Consider the following 24,436-nt stretch of genomic DNA (forward strand, 5'->3'; position numbering starts at 1 on the left):
TACAGTATAAACACAAGAATAGATAACCTAGGCTACCTCTAGATTACCTCTACAACCTAGGGTCAAAGGTTATATAGGTTTAAAAACCCATAATGTTTGCTGGGGTGCTGGTTTGGCTCGGTTAGTGGAGTGGACGCCCCGTGTACAGAAGCTGCAGTCCTCTACATTGGCGGATATTTCCGTTAGGAGTTGGTGGAGACCAAAAACCGAGCTAAAAGAGAGACGATATTGGACTTGCATTTCTCAAGTGGACACAATCCATATAAAACACAAAATGTGTCTTAATGTCTAAATTACAAGGCATTTGTGAGCCAAGCAGTTTTTAATATGAACTAGCTACTGTCACATTTAAAGCTGGATTCTGCTGCCCCCAAGTGGCCCTAAAGGTCAGCTGAAACGGGATCAAACGTTTGACTTTCCAGCTCTTCAAGGCAGCGTTGGAATGAAGCCATTATTGAGCTTACTGCAGCGATCTAGGGTAGACGGTAGCTCAGTCTGTAGGGACTTGGCTTGGGAATCGGAGGGTGGCCGGTTCAAGTTCAAGTCCCGGTACAGACCGAGCATGGAATTGGGGCTGGTAGCTGGAGAGGTGCCGTGTCATGTCCTTGGCTGTCGAGGTGTCCTTGAGCAAGACACAGAATCCCCAACTGCTCGGGGCGCATGTCCATGTGCAGCCCCCTCCCTCTGACATCTCTTCGTTAGTGCATGTCCAAATGGTCCTGTGTGTGCGTGTGTGTATTTCCAACCTGTGTGTGTTTCTAATAACAGATGGAAAACATTAAATTTCCCCTCGGGGATTAATAAAGCATTTCTTCGTCTTCACCTTCTAACTCTATAAAATGAGGACAATTACACCTCTTGGACTTCTCTTATCTAAATGCTAATCCCCACATTACATAAATAACTGGTTTAAATGAAAACAAAATTTGGTGTTCAAGTTCATTCTGACTAACTCAGTGTGCTTCTTTAATCTACCAGCGATCTTTCAAGTAAATCACCAAAGAAATACTGCACCCTTTGTGATGCATGTTGTTGTTGTGATGTAAAGTGAGTGAGCTCTGATAGGATCCATATTGCCCCGTCTTTACAGCATGGGTTTGTTATTGAGAGATCATTTTCAGCCACAGCACCTGGCTCAGACCTTATCTGAAAGGACCGGCTCTCTTTGTTTGTGTTCCATCTTGTATTGAAAGTAAATTTGAAGCCACAACAGCGGTGACTTGTTGTGTTACAGCCGCCATAAGCGTGCTCATCAGAGAGGAGTGTGTCCATACAAGCACACTGTAACTCTCTTTTATGTGACACGCCATTTTTCCCTGTAAAGGAAGAAGAAAGGCCGTCAGTCTATGAAAGTCCGTTTCCATGAATCACAGAGGCGGGAAATTACTTTCCTGTGACAGCAGGGTGAGCTGCTCTTTGAGTTTAAGATATGTCTTCCACAGGCTCCGGTAGTTCTGCTTCATTGTCATGCAGGGGCCGGTGTAATACATCTCTCTGTACATACAAGCCCTGTCTGAAGTGATGTATGTTTTTAACCTTTAGCTGTAGAGGCATCCTCTACAACATGAGAAGGATTTGACCTCTCTTCAACATGAAGGAGGCCCAGGTACTCGTCCAGGTGCTTATAGTCTCATCCCAGACGACTGAAGCTCAAAATGAAAGTTTTGCTCTCTGTGTTTTTGTTCAGGCTGCAGGTAAATCATGATGGTTCCTAAAATAGGATCTTTAAACGTCCACTCTGGGACATATCTAACCAGTCTGCATGGGGTCCTGCGCCATGAGAATCCATCATCCATCATCTCTTCCTCCGAACAATCGTGCTGTCAAGTCGCTGGAGCGGACTCTCTCGTTGCACCAGACAAACTCATTAGGACTTCTCTCTCAGTAGATTCTTCTCTTACTGGATTTCACATCGTCATTGTGTGTTGAAGCAAAACACACTTTGACATCCAATTTCAGCAGCTGAAGCATCAAGACCATTGGCTGTGTATGAAGATGGACAACACATCTCCACCAAATACCCACAAGAGCTGCCATCTTGTGCTGGTGACGTCATCTGTATCCAGAGCATGTGCTTTAGAGATCGGCTGGTGGAGCGGCAGTATCGACGTCCCGCCCCTTCCTCTACCTAAAACACACCTTTACCTTGTGTGCTTGGCGTGTTGGAGCCCTCAGGTGTCCTTGGCGTGTTGGAGCCCTCAGGTGTCCTTGGCGTGTTGGAGCCCTCAGGTGGAGCCCTCAGGTGTCCTTGGCGTGTTGGAGCCCTCAGGTGGAGCCCTCAGGTGTCCTTGGCGTGTTGGAGCCCTCAGGTGGAGCCCTCAGGTGTCCTTGGCGTGTTGGAGCCCTCAGGTGGGCTCAGTCTGCAGCAGAACAGCTTCTTGTGTCGGTCTGAAGCAGATATTCACGCTGATGGAAAGTTCAATGACTGTAGTGTTAGTGTTAGTTACGTCTCCTCTCGCCGTTCCTCCTCTACTCTGCTACTCGGAAACAGAACACTGCAGGAGCCCCATTTGTCAACAGAGCTGTCAATCATGAGGCCACACCCCCTTTTTACAGCATCAAATAACTAATTAATAGTAAACTTGTGAGAAAAATGAACACTTGGACATAAATCAGCATGATAAGAACTAACTATAATGACAGAAACCATGTTTGAGAAAAATGTATTTGACGTGTATTTTGATTTTATAGTTTGACTCATGTCCCATCTGTTAACATGGAGGAGGCGGGCTTTATGAGCTATACTGCAGCCAGCCAGCAGGGGGCGACAGAGAGGGTTTGGCTTCACTTTCAGGGAGCTGTCATGTCGGCCATCTTTTTATACCTTCATTGATCAGGACTGAGACAATTCGGTTGAAATCTGATTGGAATCATGTTTTTAAAAAGAGGTAAGGTGTGCAGTAAGGACCAAATTTAACGGTCAATTTTATTGCTGATGAACGTTTTCTGAACATATCAGTTAAATGTTGAGTTTATAAAATGTCAGAACACCTGTTACAGTTCCCTGAAGCCAAAGATGACGTCTTTATTTGCCTGTCTAACAGTATAAAGACCCCAAATCCTGCATTTCTTACCAGATTATAAAAGAAAGCACATTTGCGCAGCTTACGCCGGGCTACGTTTGGAAATGTTGATGAGTTGTAAGATGAATTGATTGTCAATAGAATCGATCTGTTTCATATCCAGTTGGCTCATTGTTTAACTGCCACTGAGCAGAGTATTTAAAGCTGGAAAGCACCAGTGAGACTCTCAGCTTTAGTTTTAGATGGGGAGTTTCTCGTGCAGACATTTTGGTCCTGTGGAGAAACCTCCATTGTTTTCGTCTCTTTTCTAAAACTCGTCAAACACTGAAGGCGTCTCAGTAAGAGTCCTCGGGAAGTGTCAGCAGAGTGTTTGCAGTCTGAGTGTCTTCAATCTTGAGGAAAAATGCCGCGAGCTGCTGCAATTCACCCAGCAGCGGGTCCTGCCTTCAGAGCCGCTCACGTCCACCAGGAGAGCTCTTATTTCTGGCTCCGTTCCTCAGACACACCTGGAGGAGTCGTTACGGTCTAGGAGGAAGGAGATTGGACAAGATGAAGAGCTCAGACGATGAAATTGCAGATCCTGAATCCCAAGAGGCCCCATTCAAATGTCACTCTCTGCCTGTGTTCACTGCCGACATATTTCATGTAATAACCTTTTGGAGAGGAGAGCAGTTTAGTGTCTGGCTGGCCTCACACCTGCCTCATCTCAACGAGTCGGAAGAACTTTTATTAGCGCCTCGTTATTACATCCACACGTGTTTCCACCCCAAACAGAGCGCTCGAGAACACCTTTATCACTCTGTTATTTTCAGACAATGCTCTGGCTAACAACTCCCTGTAAACATGAGGAAGGGAGTAATATTAATATGTAGAGCTTTGCCAGAGTATTGTAACCCTTTGAGCTCTAAAATAGAAATGAGTCAGCCACTGCATACTTCAGTATTTGTGCTTATTTTGATGTCCTTTGTTGGAGTATCTTCTAATGCTTTATATCCCTATAATCTTCTTAACACTCCAGGAGTTACTTAAACTCTTATATTCTCTTTTTAATATCAACATAAATATGCATTTTGATCCATCTTACTGCGGCCTGCAGCAGGCGTTGTGACACTGGATTTGTCAAGAGAGAAAATAGTGCCCAAAGAACGGCACAGTATATGAAATCATAGTACGATGACTTTGTGTTGAAATGGATCACCATCGCCTGCGTGTTTGTAGGGTAAAACTTTTTGGTTTCATGACCCTGGCATCTCGCCGGAACTACTTATTCTACGCTCTGAACCGGCCAGAACTCCGACCACGGGACTCTGTGAGTGAGCTAATAGCTTTGCATCCACTACACTACTAGCAAGTATTTCATACAACTTGGTGTCCAAAAATGAGAACTATCCCTTTAAGGTTGACATGATACATGATCTAGCTTTTATGGATTTTATTTCAGGTGTAATTAAAGGGGATAATGCTAACAACTACTTCCTGCGGCCAGAACCTCCATTGCATGCAGCCAACGTAACGTCATCAAGGCATGTACAGCCAGCTGACACTAAAGGCAGAAGTGGCATCTGCAAAAAGAATGAAGTCTGTAGCGACTATAGTTTTTATTTTACATCGATTTAAACAGGATCATGTAAAGAGAATAAAACAGCCCCTGCCACCGCCAGCAGGAGTTCTGATTACTAAGAGTTAGCCTAAATGTTACAGAACTGACAGCCATTAGTACACACAAACCCATTTTAAAGAGCAAACACCAACAGGTAACATGCACAGAGGAATGTGAGAAATACAGGACAAAAAAAGCAGCAATAACCAGAGAAGAAAGAAAAAACAAACCTCCCACCCACCCACAGAGACATCAGATAAAAGCTTCCTCACCAGATCTTTGGCTCTTAAGTACAGTGAGGAAACCTGGATTTGACGACCTCAGAGTTCAGAGAGCGAGTCAGAAATAGAACGAGGATCTGATCCAGAGCTTAAGTGCCTTTTAGACTGTTTGTAGATTTCTTTTTGGAGACTTCGGAGCAAACGAAAGCCTTGTTGAGAGGTACGGATATTTAGTTTTTTTAACACGTTTGTTCGTCTGTGTTTTGGTGTCTAAAGAGACGGTTTGAGAGACTTCTGAAACGGCCTCGTCAGACGAAGACTCTGGTTTCTGAGTATCATGGTGGACGTCAAAATGAAGAGTTTGGGAAGTCATTATCTCATGCATGCTTCAGCTACAACAATGTGCTCACTCTACATTATCTAGCTTGTTACATGACTACTAACTAGAGAAGCCAATCATTTAGAAATGTGTGATTGTATTTATTGACAGTGAACTCTGGAGCCAGCTTAGGTTGCAGTGGTAGCACCTTGTCAATGAAAGGTAACCACATGCTTAATCAAACCCAACCTTATGGTTAATTTGGCCCCACATGGGACCATGATTTACTAAAGGATGCTGTGCTGAAGAAGACTTGAAACTAGAGATTGAGACCATAAACTCATTAGGAACATGTTAACTGAGGGAATAAATCATTTTCTCTTATATACAGTAGCACCTGTGTTTGCAACCAGTGGAGTCGCCCCCTACTCTTCCTCTAAACAGTTAATATCTATGACCTGCAGTCCTATTGTCCTTTGCATGGCACCATTGCAATGTGAGTGCAAGCAGCGTGCAACTCAGGCAAAAATTGCAGAAGCTTTTGATGTAACCTTCTGGAGCATGACAGCAATACTGCAGCATCCAGGATTTCCAACAATGATAAGGATAAGGACGGTGTTGAGTGAGCTCCAAACCACAGTGTATCTTGAGATTAGAGCGATGGTGAATGCAGCGAGGAAGCTGAATTCAGAACTGACCTCTATCACAAACTCAAAACAGTCCAAACACAGAAACTCTTCAAGTATTTGATGTATTTATTTCGGTGTTTTCGAGTGCACAAACTGCTGTGGAGCTGCAAAAGGCAAATATGGAGAGTAGGAAGGCATATCAGTCTACAGCCTGAAAAAATCTGCTGAGGAAAACTGAACAACAATCTCCTCCCTTCAGTTGTTTCAAATTATGAATTAATCTCTTGATAGGATAATCAAGCAGACAATTTCACATAATGTCCTCATATCATGCAGCACGGGGGTAATCATCTGCAGAGGCATTACAAAACAAATTGAATTTCATGTTGCGTTTCTCCTTTTCATCCCTCTTTCTGTCGCTCTCTCTCCGTCTGAAGAGAACAGCCCAACACGCCCATCTGATCAGCTTTGAAACAACGAGCTGTTTCATCTCTGCACTTTAAAGTCATGTAAGGTTACCACTTAAAATCCCCACACCAAACTAAAAAGCAACAATGGTCACAACGCCCTTGAGCCAAACAATTTTATCCACAGCTGCAGTTGGGAGCTGCCTGCTGGCACCACAACAGAGGACAGTTTGGATGTTTGGCTGCAGAAAATATGAAAAACTGTGTGAATATGAATCAGCCTGTTGTTGAGTGTGAGCATGCATGCTAACACACTCCCTCCAGGATCACAACAATTAAAACCTGCAGAGTGGCTAACTGTGTGCTGCATGTGTTTGGCTTCAGGAGATGGCAACTAAAATGTGTCTACCAATATTTTCAGACCCAAACCAGCACTGAATGTATCTACACGAGTGTTATGTGAGTATCACAGCCGGATTTATCCTCTCATTCTGTGCCATTGAGCTCTACGTTGTCCAAAAACTATTAACATAAAAATCAATTAGCCACACTGTTGCACAAACGCACACATTGTTAATTGTTCTGACTCATCCCACTTACACCATCCTGCTGCCAGAAATACCCACTGAAGCACCAAGCCATGTTGATTAATCCGCTGCTGAAAATAGTCCTTCTATGTTTTGTGTTTGTTTGGACAAAACGGGACATGTGTAGATGTCTGTCTGAGAAATCGTAACGGAAACCTTTCACCACTTTTCTGTCTCTTTTGATTCCAGAGAGGCGTTTTGCCTGACCCATCCAGGCCTTAGAAAGCGTCTACATAATAAGCTGAAAGCAAACTTATAATTACGAAATATGCAGCCTATAGGCAGATACTAGTATTTTTAGACCAGGGACTATTTCTTCATATTTTGGCTGCAAAAGCTGCAACGTAATCCTTCAGGAAAATTCACCCAGTCAAATGTAGGAGTTGCTTGTCTACTGCTGCCTTTATCATTTAGTTTAATTTATTGTCTTACTTTGGTTTTTAAATGGTCAGTTAAGATGCAACACAATGTTTGTGTAACACACAATAACACTAAAGAACCCAGCTGATCGAGGCAGAGGTAGACCGGCGACTCTGGTTTTCTGTGGCGTAAAAAATCAGTGTTTTTCTGAATGGAGTCTGGTGTGTGTGCAGAGAGCGATGTAACGTCTGTGTGTGGTTAAAACAATCATCTTCCTCTGTAACAAAAAGGTCTATCTCTGTAGGGATCCTTTCTGTCATGTTGTCACACACTTAGAATAACAATCTGAGCCTGTCAGGGGAACTATTGCTGTCAGGTGATTTAAATTACAGGCTCTGTAATTAATGAATCACAATTAATCTCATGTCAATGATTTCTGTGAGAAGCACATCACATGTAGACTTACCCTCTTTGTGGATGGTTATCTCTTACTTCCACACTTTAATTGTTCTCTCTTCTTCACCTTATTAAGTTTTAATTCACAATCTACTTTAATCTGATCTCTTTGCTTCAGTCCCCCAACACACCTGCACCTCAGCTCTCTGCACAGCTGCAGGCCCCGCCCCCTCTTTCTGTCTGTCTCTCTGTCTGCTGTGTTGACTGTCTTCATCAGCAGTCTGTTTTATTAAGTCACAAAAGTTCTATATTTTCTCTCGCAGTTCAAAACAGCACGTGAGCTGCGTGTGCACGAAGGACGTTATTAATGACGTAGCGATCAAAGCGATCAATCGATCGTTACCAAATGACATCTACACCTTTTTATAAGCTTTATAAACAGCGACAATCAATGAATATATGAATTTATTTCACTGCAGTGTTGTGGCAGCTGGCTGGAGAGACATCACCAGGGAGCTGAAAGTTTGATATCGAGCGCACAACTGCTCGTGGATGGTTTACTTTGCGTAATAGAGCCGCGTGATTGTGTGCGACAGAGAGTGTCCGATGTCAGCGATGCGGAGCGGACCCTGTTTTGCCGTTAGAAGTAAACTGGTCCCGCTGTTGTTTATTTGGTTGCCACGACTTCACTAGTGATTGATGTCCTGTGACTCCTGTCACTGTTTCAGTGCTCTTCCTAAGCGAGGAAAGCGGGCGGACGGCCGTTCATTTGGAGCAGAAATCTCTGCAGAATCGTTTAATTGAAACGTCAGGACTTCATGTTATAGAAATCTGAAGCAGCGGCGGCAATTATTCTGTGGGCCGCGCTACAAAATGTATGTAGCAGAAACACTGAGTCTGTTTCAGACTGCGGGATGAAGCAATCTACTGGATATTACTTTGTACCTGTGAATCATTTAGACACCGATATGTAAAAATAGTGTCCAGGTTCAAATATCCTGGAAGTCAGTTTAGTTTTGTACTTTTGGTTGATTTGATCTGATCGTAGTCACAGCATTAAACTGGACACATGCTGTTTTCACCTTGTAATGTGTCATACATGCAGGGTGCATTAAATCAGTTTTGTTTTCCTTTTTAGTGCCAAGTTATTTATTATTTAGTAGAATAAGAACCAACAGACTTTCAGATTTAGTATTCTTGCTGTTGAGTTGGTAAAAAGACTTTTAAAGTCTTTGTATCAGTGAAATAATGTTTCTTCCATCCCTCAGCTCCAGGCTGCAGAGAAGCTGACGGAGTACCTGATCGTGCTGGGGAGCAGCAGCATGTCAAAGTCCTTTCTCATCCGTCACATCCTCTCTGAAATCAGCGCTCTGGCTGATCAGCTCTGGCAGGCCTTCCAGGTAAATACCCCACCGCTTCACCACACGTGCTCCTGCATTCACACAGGCCTCTTCTTCCTCTGTCTCTGCTGCCTTTCTGTCTTGGCTCAGAGACGACGTTGATCCCTTTCTGTTTGTCTCTCCCTGCACTGCCTCCTGATTGTATTCTCCCTGTTCCCTTACTTTGACACAGTATTGTATAACATTCATATAAACATCAGGGTTGCCATTTAAACTCTATTTTTCTACATGTCATGTTTTCTTCACCTGTAGCTCAAATGATGCTGTGCAGTGAGAAGTGGGCATATATACTCTGGTGTGTAACTGTCCATGTCTGCTGTGTGATTGGCTATTTGATCTGTCAATATCAGGTATTCAGAGATCATTTAAGCGGCCAGTCCTGATTCAAACCACAGAGATGATGAATCTCTCTCCCATACTCTCCCTGGCTTTGTCACTGTTTTCTCTCTCCCACATGTCCTCCCTTTCTCTCTCATACCAATTTCTTTTCACCTTTTTTGCTCCCAGAGAGCCAGCCTTTGTGCAAGGCTTCAGGTGCGAACAGTTTGCCCTATTGACTCTTTTCCATGGCCACTTCTGCACCAACATAATCAATACAGCGTCCCACCTGTTTCCTGCCTGCCATGTATTCAAACGTCTCTCAGTGGCTTGGCCGCCCGCCTGAGTCACAGTCCAGGCGAGAGCTGCATTTGGCTGGCCGGCTCTTTGTGAAAGGCAGAGCTGTGTGTCAAACCACCGGGGGTTCTTGGAAATGGAAATGTGTAAAAAAGAAAAGGATACAGATGATTTCCCCCCTTCACCCCTCCTGCTGAGCCTCCCTCCCACTCAGCGGGGTCGGTCATGCTCACTTGCGCCTGTTTTCTCCTCCTCCTCAAGAGAGCCTCTCGAGGCGGCCGATGCCTGAAAGAGAATTTTATCCACACTGCATTTTTGAGGGCCAAGTTGAAGAAAGGGGAAAAAAACAGCTGAACCCACTGTTCACTGGAGATTTTGACAAAGCAAAACAGCCTTGTGCTGCGGTGGAGCCATTGTCTCCAACAATCCGGGCTGTAATGGGTTTTTGTAAGCAAGACTCTGAAGGCTGAGTTCTCCTCAGACTGTCACAGAACAGTGTCGTCGTCCTCGGTGCTTCCAGGAAACCTGTCAATCACAGTAACCAGCATGCAGGCGCAGACCTCGGTTAATGTGGTGCTTTGACATTTCACAGCATAGAGACACAAGTTAATCACTCTGTTGTTTACACTGATAATACACACTCTTCACCCGCAGCATTACTGTCACATATGATAAATATAAACCAGTGTCTTACATCTCTTGTATTAGCACATCTGGGCAGGTGTCTTTCAGCGTTACAGGCCGGGGAGCATCTGAGTTTAATTCTAAACATGGCTTTTGAAAACTGGGTCTGTAGTTGATGAGAGGAGATGAGAGATGAGAGGTTATAATTAACTGTATTTGGCATTTGTACATTGTGGCTGTTTTTGTGACCATATTTGGAAGAGAGGTCACCCTGGTGGCCACGCCCTTAAGCATCCCCTGCTTTATGGTCTACGTGACTCTGAATGGGAGCATCATTTACTAAAGGAACATCATGCAGAGTTGAAAAAGACTTGACACTAGAGACTGAGACCATGAAACACATTTCCCATAGCAGCAGCTACACACACATCTGGTTGGTCCCCCCATTGTCTGACTTGGCAGGCCTTCCTGCATGCACATTCAAAACTCTAGAGATGATCCAGAACGCAGCACCAAACCATGCAGCACATATCCCTCCACTGCTCGTATCCCTCCACTGCTCGTATCCCTCCACTGTTTGTATCCCTCCACTGTTTGTATCCCTCCACTGCTCGTATCCCTCCACTGCTCGTATCCCTCCACTGTTTGTATCCCTCCACTGCTCGTATCCCTCCACTGTTTGTATCCCTCCACTGCTCGTATCCCTCCACTGCTCGTATCCCTCCACTGTTTGTATCCCTCCACTGCTCGTATCCCTCCACTGCTCGTATCCCTCCACTGTTTGTATCCCTCCACTGCTCGTATCCCTCCACTGCTCGTATCCCTCCACTGGCTCCCAGTCGCCGCTTGCATCAAATTCAAACCCTGCTACTCGCTTACAAAAACGTCCCCTGCCTACCTGAACGCCCTCATCCAGGTCTACACTCCGTCCCGCTCTTTATGAACACCTCTGACCTTAATGATATTGATGCTTTTGATGATGATGACATCGAGGATGTTGTTGATGTCTTGTCCGATCACACCTGAAGCTGTGTGTTGGCTCTTACTGACTGTGTTCCCTCCTGTCTTGATCGTTGCTGGTGTTGTATTAACTCTCAGATGTACGTCTCTTTGGACAACAGCGTCTGCTACATGAAACTGTAACTTGAAATTGTTGTAACTTGGGTTTTTGCCATTGCAGCCATCAGTATGCCTCCTGAAGTGTGTCAGAGTCCACCCTCTTCCCAGCCTCCATCACTCATCCTTTTTCTTTCAAGGCAAAAGAAGAGACAATGACATTGCTTTTGAAGGCTGAACGTGTTTGAACAATGAGCAGCTGGACGTCTTATTTGCTTGGAGCTCCATGCCTGCAGCTCTCCGCGGTTCGTTCTCCCCGGTGGTGGTGGAGGAGGTCCCAGTGGGAGAGTGTGTGCCTCCCATTATGTAAAACTGGAGGAGACTACATCTATATTCCCATTAACATTTAACACTTGCGCGGTTATCCAGAGTGAATGACAATGAGTTCAACTTTTGAACCCTGAACCCCTTTATATCCCCACTGTCGAAAGCAAAATGCTCAAGTTGAGTCTGTCAGAGTTCGAACTGAAAGAGCAGAAAGGTTATTAGTATTTTGGGGTCTAAATGACAAAGAAGTACAACAGTTTAGAATTGTTCCTGTAGATTGCTTCAGCCTGCAGCAGCAAGACATACAGTTATGGCTGACGTACTCCTTTGGGGCAAATGCTCCAGATTCTTGTTGTTTCCACTGACAGGCTCAGCTTGTTATTCTAAGTGTGTGACAACATTACAGAAAGGATCCCTACAGAGATAGACCTTTTTGTTTAAGGGTTACATCACTCTCTTCAAAGCCGCCAAACTCCATTTACAAAAACAGTTATTTTACCGTGCAGTGCAGCAGAGTTTCCGGTCCACCGCTGCCTAGATGAGTTTGTTTTTTGTGTTATTGTGTGTTACAAATATGTTGTGTTGGATCCGAACGTACAATTTAAAACATCAAAGCAACACATTAAAAATAAACAAACTACCTAATTGAGGCAGTGGTCGACCAGCAACCCCTGTGTTCTGCTGTGTAAAATTACAGTTTTTCTGAATGGAGTCTGGTGTGTGTGCAGAGAGCGATGTAACGTCTGTTTGTGGTTAAAACAATCATCTTCCTCTGTAACAAAAAGGTCTATCTCTGTAGGGATCCTTTCTGTCATGTTGTCACACACTTAGAATAACAATCTGAGCCTGTCAGTGGAAACAGAACTTCTAGTGGACTTTAGACTTTAATTGGGCGCATTTGCCCCCAAGGATTACGTACAACTGCCGCATGACGCAATCTCATGGAGCAATTCCAAAACTTTTTGTTCCATCTCGGCATTTAAACCCTGAAATATGTAAAAAGATAAATACAAATTTTAAAATACTAGAATCACCCTTTGTGAGGTAGCTTACAGTGACATTAAACTGTGTGCCACTTTGAGAGGACCGATTGGGACGCCACAAAAACCCTCTGGGAGTTCCTCGTCCCCTCTTTGAAAACCACTGAGCTCTACAGCTTCCACTTTGACTGTGAGCTTTCATGCACTTCCCAGGCCGAGCCGCGGCCATGAACAGACCCCCGCCTCAGCTCTTTGTCAGCAGCAGTGGACTCCTGCCCCCCGCCAATAGAGCTGAGGGAAATGTATTTCCCAGCATGGAGGATCTCCTTTGTGTGAGACAGTGTCACGGCTGTGACATATGAAAACAGAGCGGCTGGTTCGTCCGCCTGCCTTTTGATCCGTCACCAGGCTTTTAAATGTTGTTATTTAAGGTCAGGAACAACATGATTATCAAAGCAAGTGCACACTCATTCAGAATAAAGCAACACGATTGTTGATATCAAGGAAACGACTTTCAAAATAAAAGATTTATTTTATTTTTCTGGTGTGAAAAGTGTGAATCAAACCAAACCAAGACTGTTTGGCTTTTTTGGTATCAGGTTCGTTACCTTAAGAGCTAAATGTCCAGTTAATCCATCAGCAGATTGTGAACAGTTCAAAAGGAGGTCTTATAATAAGCGACTTGTATGATTCATATATATGCATATCCTTTGGCAACCATGGTAACAAGTATGTGCGTCACCACATGGTTTCACCTGATCTGAACTTTGGACGTTCTCTGGGTTCATCTGAAAGACACTTGTACTGTCTCATGTTCGTCATTATTAATAACATGTGGTTGATTTGATGTCTAATAATCTTAATAATGCTCCATCACTTATTGCTTGGTGAGCTGTTTATGAAGGCAAGCGGCGTATCAGGAATAGATGCTAATGTTTGTAAGCACCAAGCCTCTAAATTTGGTGACCAAAGTACATTTTAGGTGATCCAAGTGAAGATACAGTACTTAGAATACATTGTAGAAACTGTAATTCAGTGCAGCTTCACACAGCTTTCATCACCTCCATCAGTGTGAAGACATTGAGAGAATTAAAAGATCTGCTCTACCAACAGAGCTAAAGCAGCTCACCTGCTCTAACTAACCTAATCTATCTGAACTTTCAAATGTTGAACAGCATAAGATGAGGCACCTGTCAGAACATATATTTTACTGATATGTTTAAAAGGTGTGACCTTGAATGAATGAACTCCTCTGATCAGGAGTAACAACGGTAACTTGGACTTTGGGTCTTTTGAGCATCGGCCTCTGCTGACACCAGCTCAGAACTCATCGGTTATTATCTTATACAGCACAGTCTGTCGGCCCTCCAGTGTAGCCAGCAATGAATCTAATAAGGGAGGATATATCTGGTCAGGGGCTTTATTTTCCTGTGTGCAGGTCGTTGTTTGCAGTCTGAAGTAGCAACTTGAGAAGCTAGAATGGAGTTGGAGTTGAGAGACAACATCCACAGCAGGATTATTTGCATGTGTGCTTAAAGACATGAACAAAAAGCTAGTGATAGCAGATGGGTTCCAGGATTGTATTTTACCTGTGCATGCCATGATTGGAGCAGGTTACAGGGCATCTTTTTGTGGGGACGGACCTTTGGGACACTGCTAATGTCTCACCCTAAATGTACTAGTATTCATCGGCCCCATGATGATGAAATGATGCAGGATGATGTTCAACCAATGGAGACAGCTGTCAGTCTTAAAGAGGACATGTTTACTCCTCTTTGTTTGTGTGTAAAAAGTCTAAATGAACATAAACCAAGCCGGAGCTAAAAAAAAAAATCACCATATAATTGTTTTTCGACAGTCCAGACTGAGAGAGCGGACCTACAGGTGTTTACGTTTTTCCGGATTGGCAGAGGCAGGTGCAGCCTTTAAACAATTTAGCTAACCAGCGTGTGCAGACCTGCCTGCAGCAGCCCTGCAGCACAACATCTGAGAGCGCAGGATGAAATACCCGAGCTGCTGAGAAGACTCCATTCTGAGAAATAACAGCCACTGTTTTTTTAATTCAGTATATGTTATTCGTGTGCGTCATCGGGTATCCATCTAACGCAGGGTTGCTATGAATTCCCGTCTATTCCTGGTGAGCAGCATTGATTACTGGCATAGACAAAGGGCATTACTCATACTAACTGCAAATTGAAAAAGTCCATGCATTCTTCAGGAGGTGGAGTGATGAGGAGCCTCAGTAAACTACGTCTGGGCTGATTGTCATGAATACAAGCTCTCACTCAGGGCCATTCTTTGTGTCTCTCATCTACTTTTGCTTTATGTCCCTGATTGATAATGACATAGTGTGTCTGAACGAGGCTTTGTTATTGAAAGCCTTACACAGGTGATCTCAGACAGACGGACTCCGCCACTAACAATAAAAACTAATATGTGGAGAGCTGCTTCTGTTTGGAAAATGCCAGCCTTAATGAGCTTCAGAAACTGGGTTTGATTGTATGAAACTCTCCTCTCAGCTTCACAGCCACCTACCTGCTACTGTAAGAAAGTTAAGTCTCACTACAAACTGACCCAGAGTTGACCTCTGCACTGTGCATATTCACAGGTCATGTGTTTTATAAAACCTTAAAGGAATTCAAGGACTCTCGAGTTTCTGCTCTTCTAATGACTTTAACTTTGTGGAGAACATTTTGAGCCGTGAACCTTGTATTTCATATCTTTCTGAACCATAAGCTTTGTATAGTTAGTAGTATTTATATTATCATTACTGTAATATTCATAGTCCATAGCGTAGCACCTGCCACAGCGCTCCCCTCACCCCCCTCCAGCTGGTGGTTAAGAGAGCAGATCGCCTCCATCTGTCCGGACTCTGAGCTGACTCAGGCCTTCACGTCCCAGAGGTGGAGAGGACAGGCGGCGATGGTTGAAGGGCTTTGTGTCATGTTCACACATCATCACACTTATCTCCTTGTTATCGTTGGTATCATAGTGGAGGAGACCTTTACGGCCCCTCTGGGTGTTTGTCTGCAGACACTCATGCAAGGCGACAGGATAACGAGGACGTAAGGAAGGCCTTTCGCTCATCTCGTACGAGGGCTTTGCCTAAAAGATATACGTTACACGTACTGTCGCTCTGCAGATAAACATGGTCTATTTTTGAGTGGCTGGAGTTAGTAATATGTGTGTATCTTACATTCATTACTTTTATCTTTATTACTGGACACACTTTATTCCTATTTTGGCCATTAAACATGCACACATTTATTATCTTAAGTTCTATTCAATATATCCTTATTGTTAATACAGATATCAATATTTAAGAGTTTTAAATCGTGTTTGTTTTCTTAACACTGTTGATGGGACTGTAATGGTAAATAAAAACATATGGAGTTAGCATTTCATAGCTACTTGTTGTGCTTTTTATTGCCAGACATAAAACGATCTGTGATTATTATTTTGGCTTAAAATCCATTAAACCCACCCGTGATCTTAACCCTCTTCAACTGTGAAAAACTGCAAAAAAGTTTTAAAATGTGATGATGAAGTGAAATACATTTATTTATCTTAAGCAGTAAAAAAATATAAGAGTCAAGATATGAATTGAAAGCAGTTTTTAAGATTAAACCAAGAGGAAAGCTGCAACAGTTAAACTTTGGCATACATTTTTTATGTTTGCAAAGTTGTGTTCAGACGCCAACATTTAATAAAAACTTGTGATGCAATCTAACGGGAACTAAACAAGTTAAGAGATTATTATTGAGCTAAATGTTGACATTTTTCATCATTGAAGATGTTAACCAGGGCTGCAAGTTACGTTGTTTTATCCATCAATCAGTCTCAAAGTTTACATTTTCAGTGTCTTATTTAATTAAAAGTCCAAAACCTAAAGATACACCGATCCGCCGTAACATTCTGACCACTCGCAGGTAAAGTGAATAACATTGATTATCTCGTTATGATGCAAGTGTCCTTGAAGTCGTTGTGTTGGAAGCAGGAAAAATGGGCAAGTGTGAGGATGTGAGCGACTTTGACAAGGACCAAACTGTGATGGCTCGACTGCTGGGTCAGAGCATCTCCGACCTGCAGCTCTTGTGGGGTGTTCCCGGTCTGCAGAGGTCAGGACCTCCCAAAGTGGTCCAAGGAAGGAAAACCAGTGAACCAGCGACAGGGTCATGGGCGGCCAAGGCTCACTGATGCACGTGCGGAGCGAAGGCTGGCCCGTGTGGTCCGATCCAATGGTATGGTGAATCCAGTGGTATTCCCTAATGGCAGTGGCCCCTCTCAGCAGGATGATGCGCCCTGCCACACTGCAGACATGGTTCAGGAATGGTTTGAGGATCAACGAGGTCAAGGTGTTGACTTGGCCTCCAGATTCCCCAGATCTCAATCCAATGGAGCGCCTGTGGGATGTGCTGGACAAACAAGTCCGATCCATGGAGGCCCCACCTCGCAGCTTACAGGACTGAAAGGATCTGCTGCTCACGTCTTGGTGCCAGATACCTCAGCACACCTTCAGAGGTCTGGTGGAGCCCAGGCCTCGACGGCTCAGGACTGTTTTGGTGGCAAAAGGGGACCTACACAATATTAGGCAGGTGGTCATAATGTAATGGCTGACCGATGAATATATGCTAATAGAAGAGGGGATTAAAAACCTACACCAACCTTGGCGACCTGCCAAGGGTCAGGTTTAACACTGTGTTCACATAAAATGAGTGAATTAATAAATGATATACGTGAACAACTGTGATGAGACACTGAAGTTATTTTGTTCATTCTGACATTTCATACAACATTTCATAGATCGAAAAACTGGCTCAACACATGTTTTTAAATCACTCCTGGGGATGAAGTTACACTTTAATTATTGGGTTGATTGATTAATCCAATTACAGTGCAAACCTATGATTTCAGCATCACAGTGAACGTACACTGTATATATTTTTACCTTGGTTACATGATGCAACATGATAAACCATAGATCACTGTAAACCCGTGTGAGGTGTTTGTTTTGGAGGCATTATTTCAGGGCCTCGGGTATCAGTGAGCGGAGGTGTTACAGTGTTCAGTCAGGAGCAGGTTTCTGGGTTCCTGTCCGACATCCCTCCTCAGAGACGCTGTAGCCCGCTGCCACTGTCCTTGGAGCAGCGCAGCATACAGATAAGCTGAGCCATCTGGGCCCTGCGTTGTTCTGTCAGAGGGCGTGACAGTCAGCGACACACACCAAACATCCTCAGCCCCTCAGGACAGGCCGCCACAAAACCCAGCTATAACACTAAACCAGTGGGCAGTGGAAACGTCGCTCTGATGCCATTACTATGCACCCTCAGCTGTCACTGTCCCCGTGTCTGCTTTTTATGCAAACTGTGGGTGGTCAACGGCTCGCTGTCTTATCTGCACCCTGTGTCTCTGAGCTGATGTCCTGGAGAGGTTGGTGTGTGTGTGTGTGTGTGTGTGTGTGTGTGTGTGTGTGTGTGTGTGTGTGTGTGTGTGTGTGTGTGTGTGTGTGTGTGTGTGTGTGTGTGTGTCTGTGAGTGTGTGGAGAGAAAGACACAAAATCTCAGCTGGATTCTGTTTAACAAGAAGAAAACAACAAGAGGAAAGATTAAACCTTTACATGATTTACAACACAATTAGTTTAACTATCGCTAAAACAACTATAATGAACTCTTTTACTGCTGATGATGGTTCCCTTTATCTTTGGCCAAACATTTAGTCAATACAAAGTCAGAAAATGTCACATTCATTAAATCTAAATCATTTGATGATAAACTTTTGATTTAAAGTAAAAAAGAAACAAAGTCTGAGGATCCTTTTTAACAAGGAGGAAACAACAATTTACATAATCATTTGGTGTAGACCGGTCAGTGGTTCAGACAATTATTGATTGCTGTACTTTATTTCATATTCATTTGTCAATTGTTTAGTCTATGAAATTTATAAAAAGTGTTAAAGATGGTCAACATATTTTCTCACTTTGTCCAGCTAACACGCCAAAGCAGAGAGAAGCACCAAATCCTCATGTTTGAGAAGCTGGAAGCAGAAAGAGTTTGACGTGATGATAATTCACCAGATAGAGTTTACTGTTCTCCAGAGGAAAACGATGTGATGGAGAGAATATAAGTTGTGTTTATGTTCGACAGGGACGTTAGGATTGGGTTGAAAGTGATCAATGGTTTGATAGCAGGCACAGAAAGAATGAAACACTTTTCAATACTTGAAGGTAACTTTTGGAAGAATGTAAAAATGGATTCGTTTGGACACTGTCATGTGACTGAATCGAGTCCCGGTTCAGACGTAGATGGCCTTTCTGTGTGGAGTCGCATGTTCTCCCCGTGCATGCGTGGGTTCCCTCCGGGTACTCCTCCCACAGTCCAAACACATGCTGGTTAGGTTCACTGGTGACCCTAAATTCCCCGTAGGTGTGAGTGTGGGTGGTTGTCTATGTGTCTGGTGACCTATCCTGGTGTAACCCCGCCTCTCGCCCAATGACAGCTGGGATAGGCTCCACCCTGATCAGGATTAGGGGTGGAGCTAATGGATGGAAATAAGACGATTCCTTCAAAAAGGAGCGTTCTGAGTTGATTTAGTTCTCTAGTTTATGTCAGTGACCCCGGACAGATCTGTGGGAGGTGTTGTGCCGTCTGCCTCTGTGTTTGTTTGGATGTGAGCCATTAAGGAGTGTCAATATAACACGACCGCGGCTTTAAGTGATCAACAGATCCCTTTAAAGCAACGCAAAGTTTTTTCACCATTTGAGGGAACAAAAGTCGTAATCATTAACAACGTCCCGCCGTTCAACAAAACCTAAAGATTTGAGCCCCCTTTAATCTTTGTGGTCTCTTCTACACGCACACCAATTTACAGTTGGATTATAAATGTCCTATAAGCTTTAGATGTGTGAACCTCGTAAGTGACAAAACTTAAAGACAAATTCAAATGGCTAACTTCCTGTTGGTTTAGGTCTTACGTGAAGGTGAAACACAATGTGGGGCTACTTCTTCAGTGAGATTTAGTTGACTAAACCAACGCACAAGACCCATAAAATATTTACTGACTTTATGAGACGTGTTATAGTTTGAGTTGTGAGTTTCTTTTAGCACCTATGACTCTTCAAAAAGGGAATCATTGGAGCAAGGAAGAAACAGAGAAAGATCCACAAGAAACTGGAAGTTTAGTTGATTATCATTGATTGGACAATGGATTGCTCTAAAATGAAACAACATGATTTTAGTTGCAGCTCCTGTTGGATTTCCTTTGATTTATTATAAGTCTCACGTGTGCAGAGATTCGGGAGTAGTCCACCTTCCTGTTTAACCTTCCATTATGACTCCTTTTGGCGTGAGAGCCCCTGAAACTTCTCCGAGTCCTCGTCTCATTAGGAGCTTCAGAGGGAGCCAGTGCCCGGCCTGATTGCCTTTAATGATATTAAGTTTGGCTCGGGGATATTAAACTTGGCTTTGGGGTGAGTTTTTAGAACATGCAGGGTTTAGCGGTGGCAGCAGAGCCAGAGGAAATGAGCATCACAGATGATGCCTGTAAAGGCTGGTGCCAGTTCAATTTGCACCCTTTGGCTCCGACGCCCTCAGTCGATGCTCGGGGAATATTTTTTGCTCCAGTACATCACATTTCATCTCCAAATATCAGGAGGTAGCCCATTCCGGAGGTTCAAATACATTTTTCCTGAGAGCCGGGTCGTCTGATGCTTGATCCGAGGAGCTGAATTCACTCTGAAAAATGTTGAGTTTAATGGAGCCGCTCCGTCCGTGTGAGTGGCGGTGATATTTAGAGGGAGAAAGTCCTCAGGAGGTGTGAGATGAGCTACCGAGCAGATGGATGACATTACCAAGAAAGTGAATTCATGTGCCTTAAAGCTCACTAGTTCTGGTTCTCACGTGTGTCGACATGAATTCAGAAAGTTGAGCCGCTGCAGGTCTGGAGGCGGTGTTTCCAGGACACAGAGTGACGGTGAAACCCTTCAGTCACGGTAATTTGAGCCTTTGTGAATCTGCTTTCAGAGAGCGGTATGTCAAACAGCAGAGGGAATATGCTGTGTTGGATTGCTCCATGAAGTATTAGGGTTTCAACAAAATGTCAGTTCTTGCACTTTATAGTGCAGAGCATGCTGAAGTTTGGGGTGTTCACGCTGACAGTACGGAGAACAGGGGAACGGAAGTTGATTTGTGACAAGAAAAGAAGTAAATCCAGTCCTTACTTTTTCCCACCTTGGCGAAGGTGTTCAAAAGGATTCTGTTTGGTTATCCATTACATTCGATCACATCTTGGGAGAGGGTTGTTCAAAAGAAACCGGATTAGGTCAGGTCATCCAGTTTTGTTTTGATCTGGATCAAACCTCCAGGTTGTGCTCAAACTTCTGAGCAGGATTGGGACAACTTTGATCCAAACATCAGGATGATCCTGATCCCAGCAGAGGGAGGATTCAGGCCGGACTTCAGCAGCTAAACGTGATCAAACTTTTAAACTGGTCTAACAAAACATCTGTTACAGTGTAGTTTATATCGAAGACGTATTTAATACCACTCTTGGATTGCTGTGTCTGTACAGTGACAAAGTATAAAGGAGACATTAGGGTTGTAAAATAAGAAAGGATTTCGTCAGCTGTGAGGAACTTTCATGTTGTGGATTTTGGCGCCCCCTGTGGTCAAAGTGTGTAGTGTGTAGTCCCATTTAGAGCGCTGCTGATCTGGATTTGGTAATCTTGAAAAGTCTGTTGAAACATCCAGTTTTACTTTGAAAAACCAGGACAGAAGGAAGCTGGATTATCTGATCCTGAGCAGAAACAATCGGATTTTAAAATAAGCTTCTTCTACAGCTGGGCCCAGAGGAGGTGTTGAGCTGGATCCTGTCCAATAAAACTGGTTAATCTTGACATATTCCAGATAGAAAGTACTGGTTTATATGCTTTCTGATATTTTTTTTGAGTAACTTTTTTACAGAACAGATAATGAAGAAAACAAAGCTGGAGGTGATTTAGGAACACTGTCACCACACAGTTATTTGATTAAGAAAGTAGAGCACCTTTGAAATGTGCAAAATCAGTCCACATAGTCCACATATTAAAGGTCTGTTCTCTTTGCAGCTCAAATATTACAAATATCAGCCTGAAAAACGTTTTTCTTAAATCAGTATCTCAGGTCTCTGAATCTTCATGTCGGCCCCGCTGTAGTTGTTGGTGAATTGATCTCATTAATACTTTGGAGCTTGTAAATATTGGAGAGCAGATTTCTTGTTCAAATATGCATAAACACTCGCACGTGTTCTCAAGTTAGACTGATCTTTTTAACCAATGAGGAGCCTGATTAGATCTTTATGTCATTTTTGCTTCTATATGATTAATTACTTTGATTTCTCGCCTTTTTACATTTGCTCAAAAAGCGAGAACAGACATTCCTTCCTTAATAAATGATCCATAAACATTCTCTCCTTTAATTTCCCAGGAAATGTATCTAATCATCGTTATGGCAACATCAAATAAAATGGCCTATTATCCAAAGTGATCTCATTCCCACACACACTGACTCAGTGATGGCACTGAGCTACCTAGCATGGCAATGGCCCGAGCATCGGGAGCCATTTGTGGTTCCAAGTTGTGCTCAAGGACACTTTGACACCTGGACAGGTGGAGCGGGGGATCGACCACCAACCCTGCAATTAGAGGACAATCGCTGCTCTACCTGCTGAGCCACAGCGGGAGGAGCCGTCCTCCATCTGTCCACTTTTTTTAGAAACAACAAAGGTGGAATAAACACACACAGTCCATATGAATCCATTTGAATGTTATTCTCTGTATGTTAGTTTGTCTTGTTGTCCTGTTATGTTTCTGTACTTCCTGTGTTGGTCTTTGTTTCTGTGCTTCATGTCTCTGTGAGACTACCTTTAACGGGGATGTAAAATCCCACACAGGATGAAAGGTGTTATTTCTGCGTGTTTGTGTAACTGTCTCACTCGAGTGAAACGCTAACAGGTGTCTCTTCAGATTGATTGTTTTGATGCTAAACGGCAGGTGTTCTGTGGATAGTTAACGTCTCTGTGTGAGACGGAAAAATCACATTTCAGACTCTTCCATCCTGTAGTGGGGAAACTGTGGCAGAGTGTGTTAGAACAATAACAATCAAATGCATTTATTGTCTAAATGTCAGGAATAAAGTCACTTACAAAAATGGAGCCAAGCAAAGGAAAGAATAAATCTCTCTCTATATATTTATGCGTTTTAAAAATGAGTCAGAATAGTGACAGTGAAGTTGAACTGTTGGGAACAAAGTCTAAATATGATTTGATGGCCGTTGGTTTACCTCAGCGGTTAAATCAGCGGCTCATGGACAGAGGCTACAACAGGGCGGCCCCGGGCTCGACTCCCAGCCTCGGCCCCGTGTCGCGTGTTATCCCCCAATCTCTCTAACCCTGTTTCCATCACTATCCACCGCCCTCTCTCTCAGTAAAGGCATTAAAGGCCAAAAAAAATCTTATAAATCTAAATAATCTAAATAAATAAATTAGAACTATAAAGTTGCAATTCTCAAAATGAAAAAATAAAATAAATGCTTACATAAATTTTTTATTCATGTTATTCCTGGACCAGTACATATTTAACTGTCCTCTATACTGAAAATTGCTACTTCGTTCAGGACATCTGGACTTTATTCCAAAAATGGAAGTGTTTAAAATCTTCCTCCTTTTCCTTTCTTCTCTTACACGTGGCCGTAACACTCCTGTGCAGGAAACTGCTCCGGTTGAAGCTGAATTGAATTAAAATAGTTAAGAACATGAAGTGTTTATCTCCCTCCTTCATGGTTTGGTTTTGATCGTTGGCTGAGCGTCTCATGTTCTGCATCTTATACTCAACATGTTTGCTTTGAGGGTACATCTTGCTAATCTGGATGTTTAAAGTCTTCTCAGCATCAGAGTGCTTTGATTGTCTTTTGATAGCAGGAAATCAAACTCATCACATCAAAGGGGCCGACGTTTCAGGAGCTTTAACAGAGTCGGACGTCACATCTGTTGACAGGTGAATATCTGCTGTGTCCAGCAGCTGGAGTAATGTGAGGATAGATAGATATTAAATGAAGTAAAACTTCTTTTCACCGCTAACATGATCAGTGAGAGCTGTCAGGTCCCAGCTCAGTCAGAGGAGCGCCCTTATGTTCACACCGAGGATTACAAACAGCCCTCCTCTCAGCTCCAGTTGCTACAAAGAGCTTCGTCAGTGCATCTCTGCTTCTTTTTATCCTTACTCACCAGCTCTGCCCCGGCCCTCAGGGGAGACAGAAATCCAATAACACACCTTCGCAGGGAAAAAACCAATGATGACGACACTGCTTTAGTTTTCCTCCTGCTCTACAGCTCTGTGTGAGTGAGGGCAGGCGGCAGGGGAGGAGGCTGCCGTGGTGAGTGTAGTCAGCAGTAAAATGAGATGGTTCTGATACAGAGACAGAAGCAAGAGGGGAACCATTGTGTGTCAATCAGTTCATCATCAGGAGGCTGATAAAGCTGCAGACACACAGATGCAAGTCTCAGAGGACATTATCTGATGGCGTGTACTTCAGCTGGAGTGGCTGCAGACTCACCATGCCTAACATTTCACTACCAGTAAGGTGTTTAGAATTACACAAAGTCAATCAAAGATGTGCATGGGTTTGAGATGAATTGTTGAACTCGAGGGAAGCTTGTGTGCTTGTGTTTGTAAGAGCCAATCAGATCAGCCTTCAGCCAAATCCCTTGGAGCTGGCTCGTCTCCCTTTGGACGCACCGTCTCTGGACTCTCCCGTGAGGAACTCCCCAAAACCACGCGTACAGGACCATCCTCACTGCCGATACCGGAGTTAACTCCTGCTGCGCTGGAGGAGGGTTTGTTTAATCAAAGAGTTTCAAAGG

At 43.6% G+C, this 24,436-nt stretch overlaps 1 protein-coding gene across 1 annotated transcript in view; it reads left to right on the forward strand.

Annotated features, from left to right (window-relative positions):
• mei4 (meiosis-specific, MEI4 homolog (S. cerevisiae)) overlaps nucleotides 1–24,436 on the forward strand; it is a 64,524-nt gene that overhangs the window by 14,906 nt on the left and 25,182 nt on the right. The window contains exon 4 of the mRNA XM_069685349.1: nucleotides 8,817–8,942. Coding sequence (XP_069541450.1) covers nucleotides 8,817–8,942 — 126 coding nt within the window. The remainder of the gene's footprint in view (nucleotides 1–8,816; nucleotides 8,943–24,436) is intronic.

The sequence above is a fragment of the Semicossyphus pulcher genome, unplaced genomic scaffold, assembly GCF_022749685.1.
Source record: "Semicossyphus pulcher isolate SPU_LCO1_2020_fin unplaced genomic scaffold, fSemPul1.0.p SCAF_11, whole genome shotgun sequence".
Classification (NCBI taxonomy): Eukaryota; Metazoa; Chordata; class Actinopteri; order Labriformes; family Labridae; genus Semicossyphus; species Semicossyphus pulcher.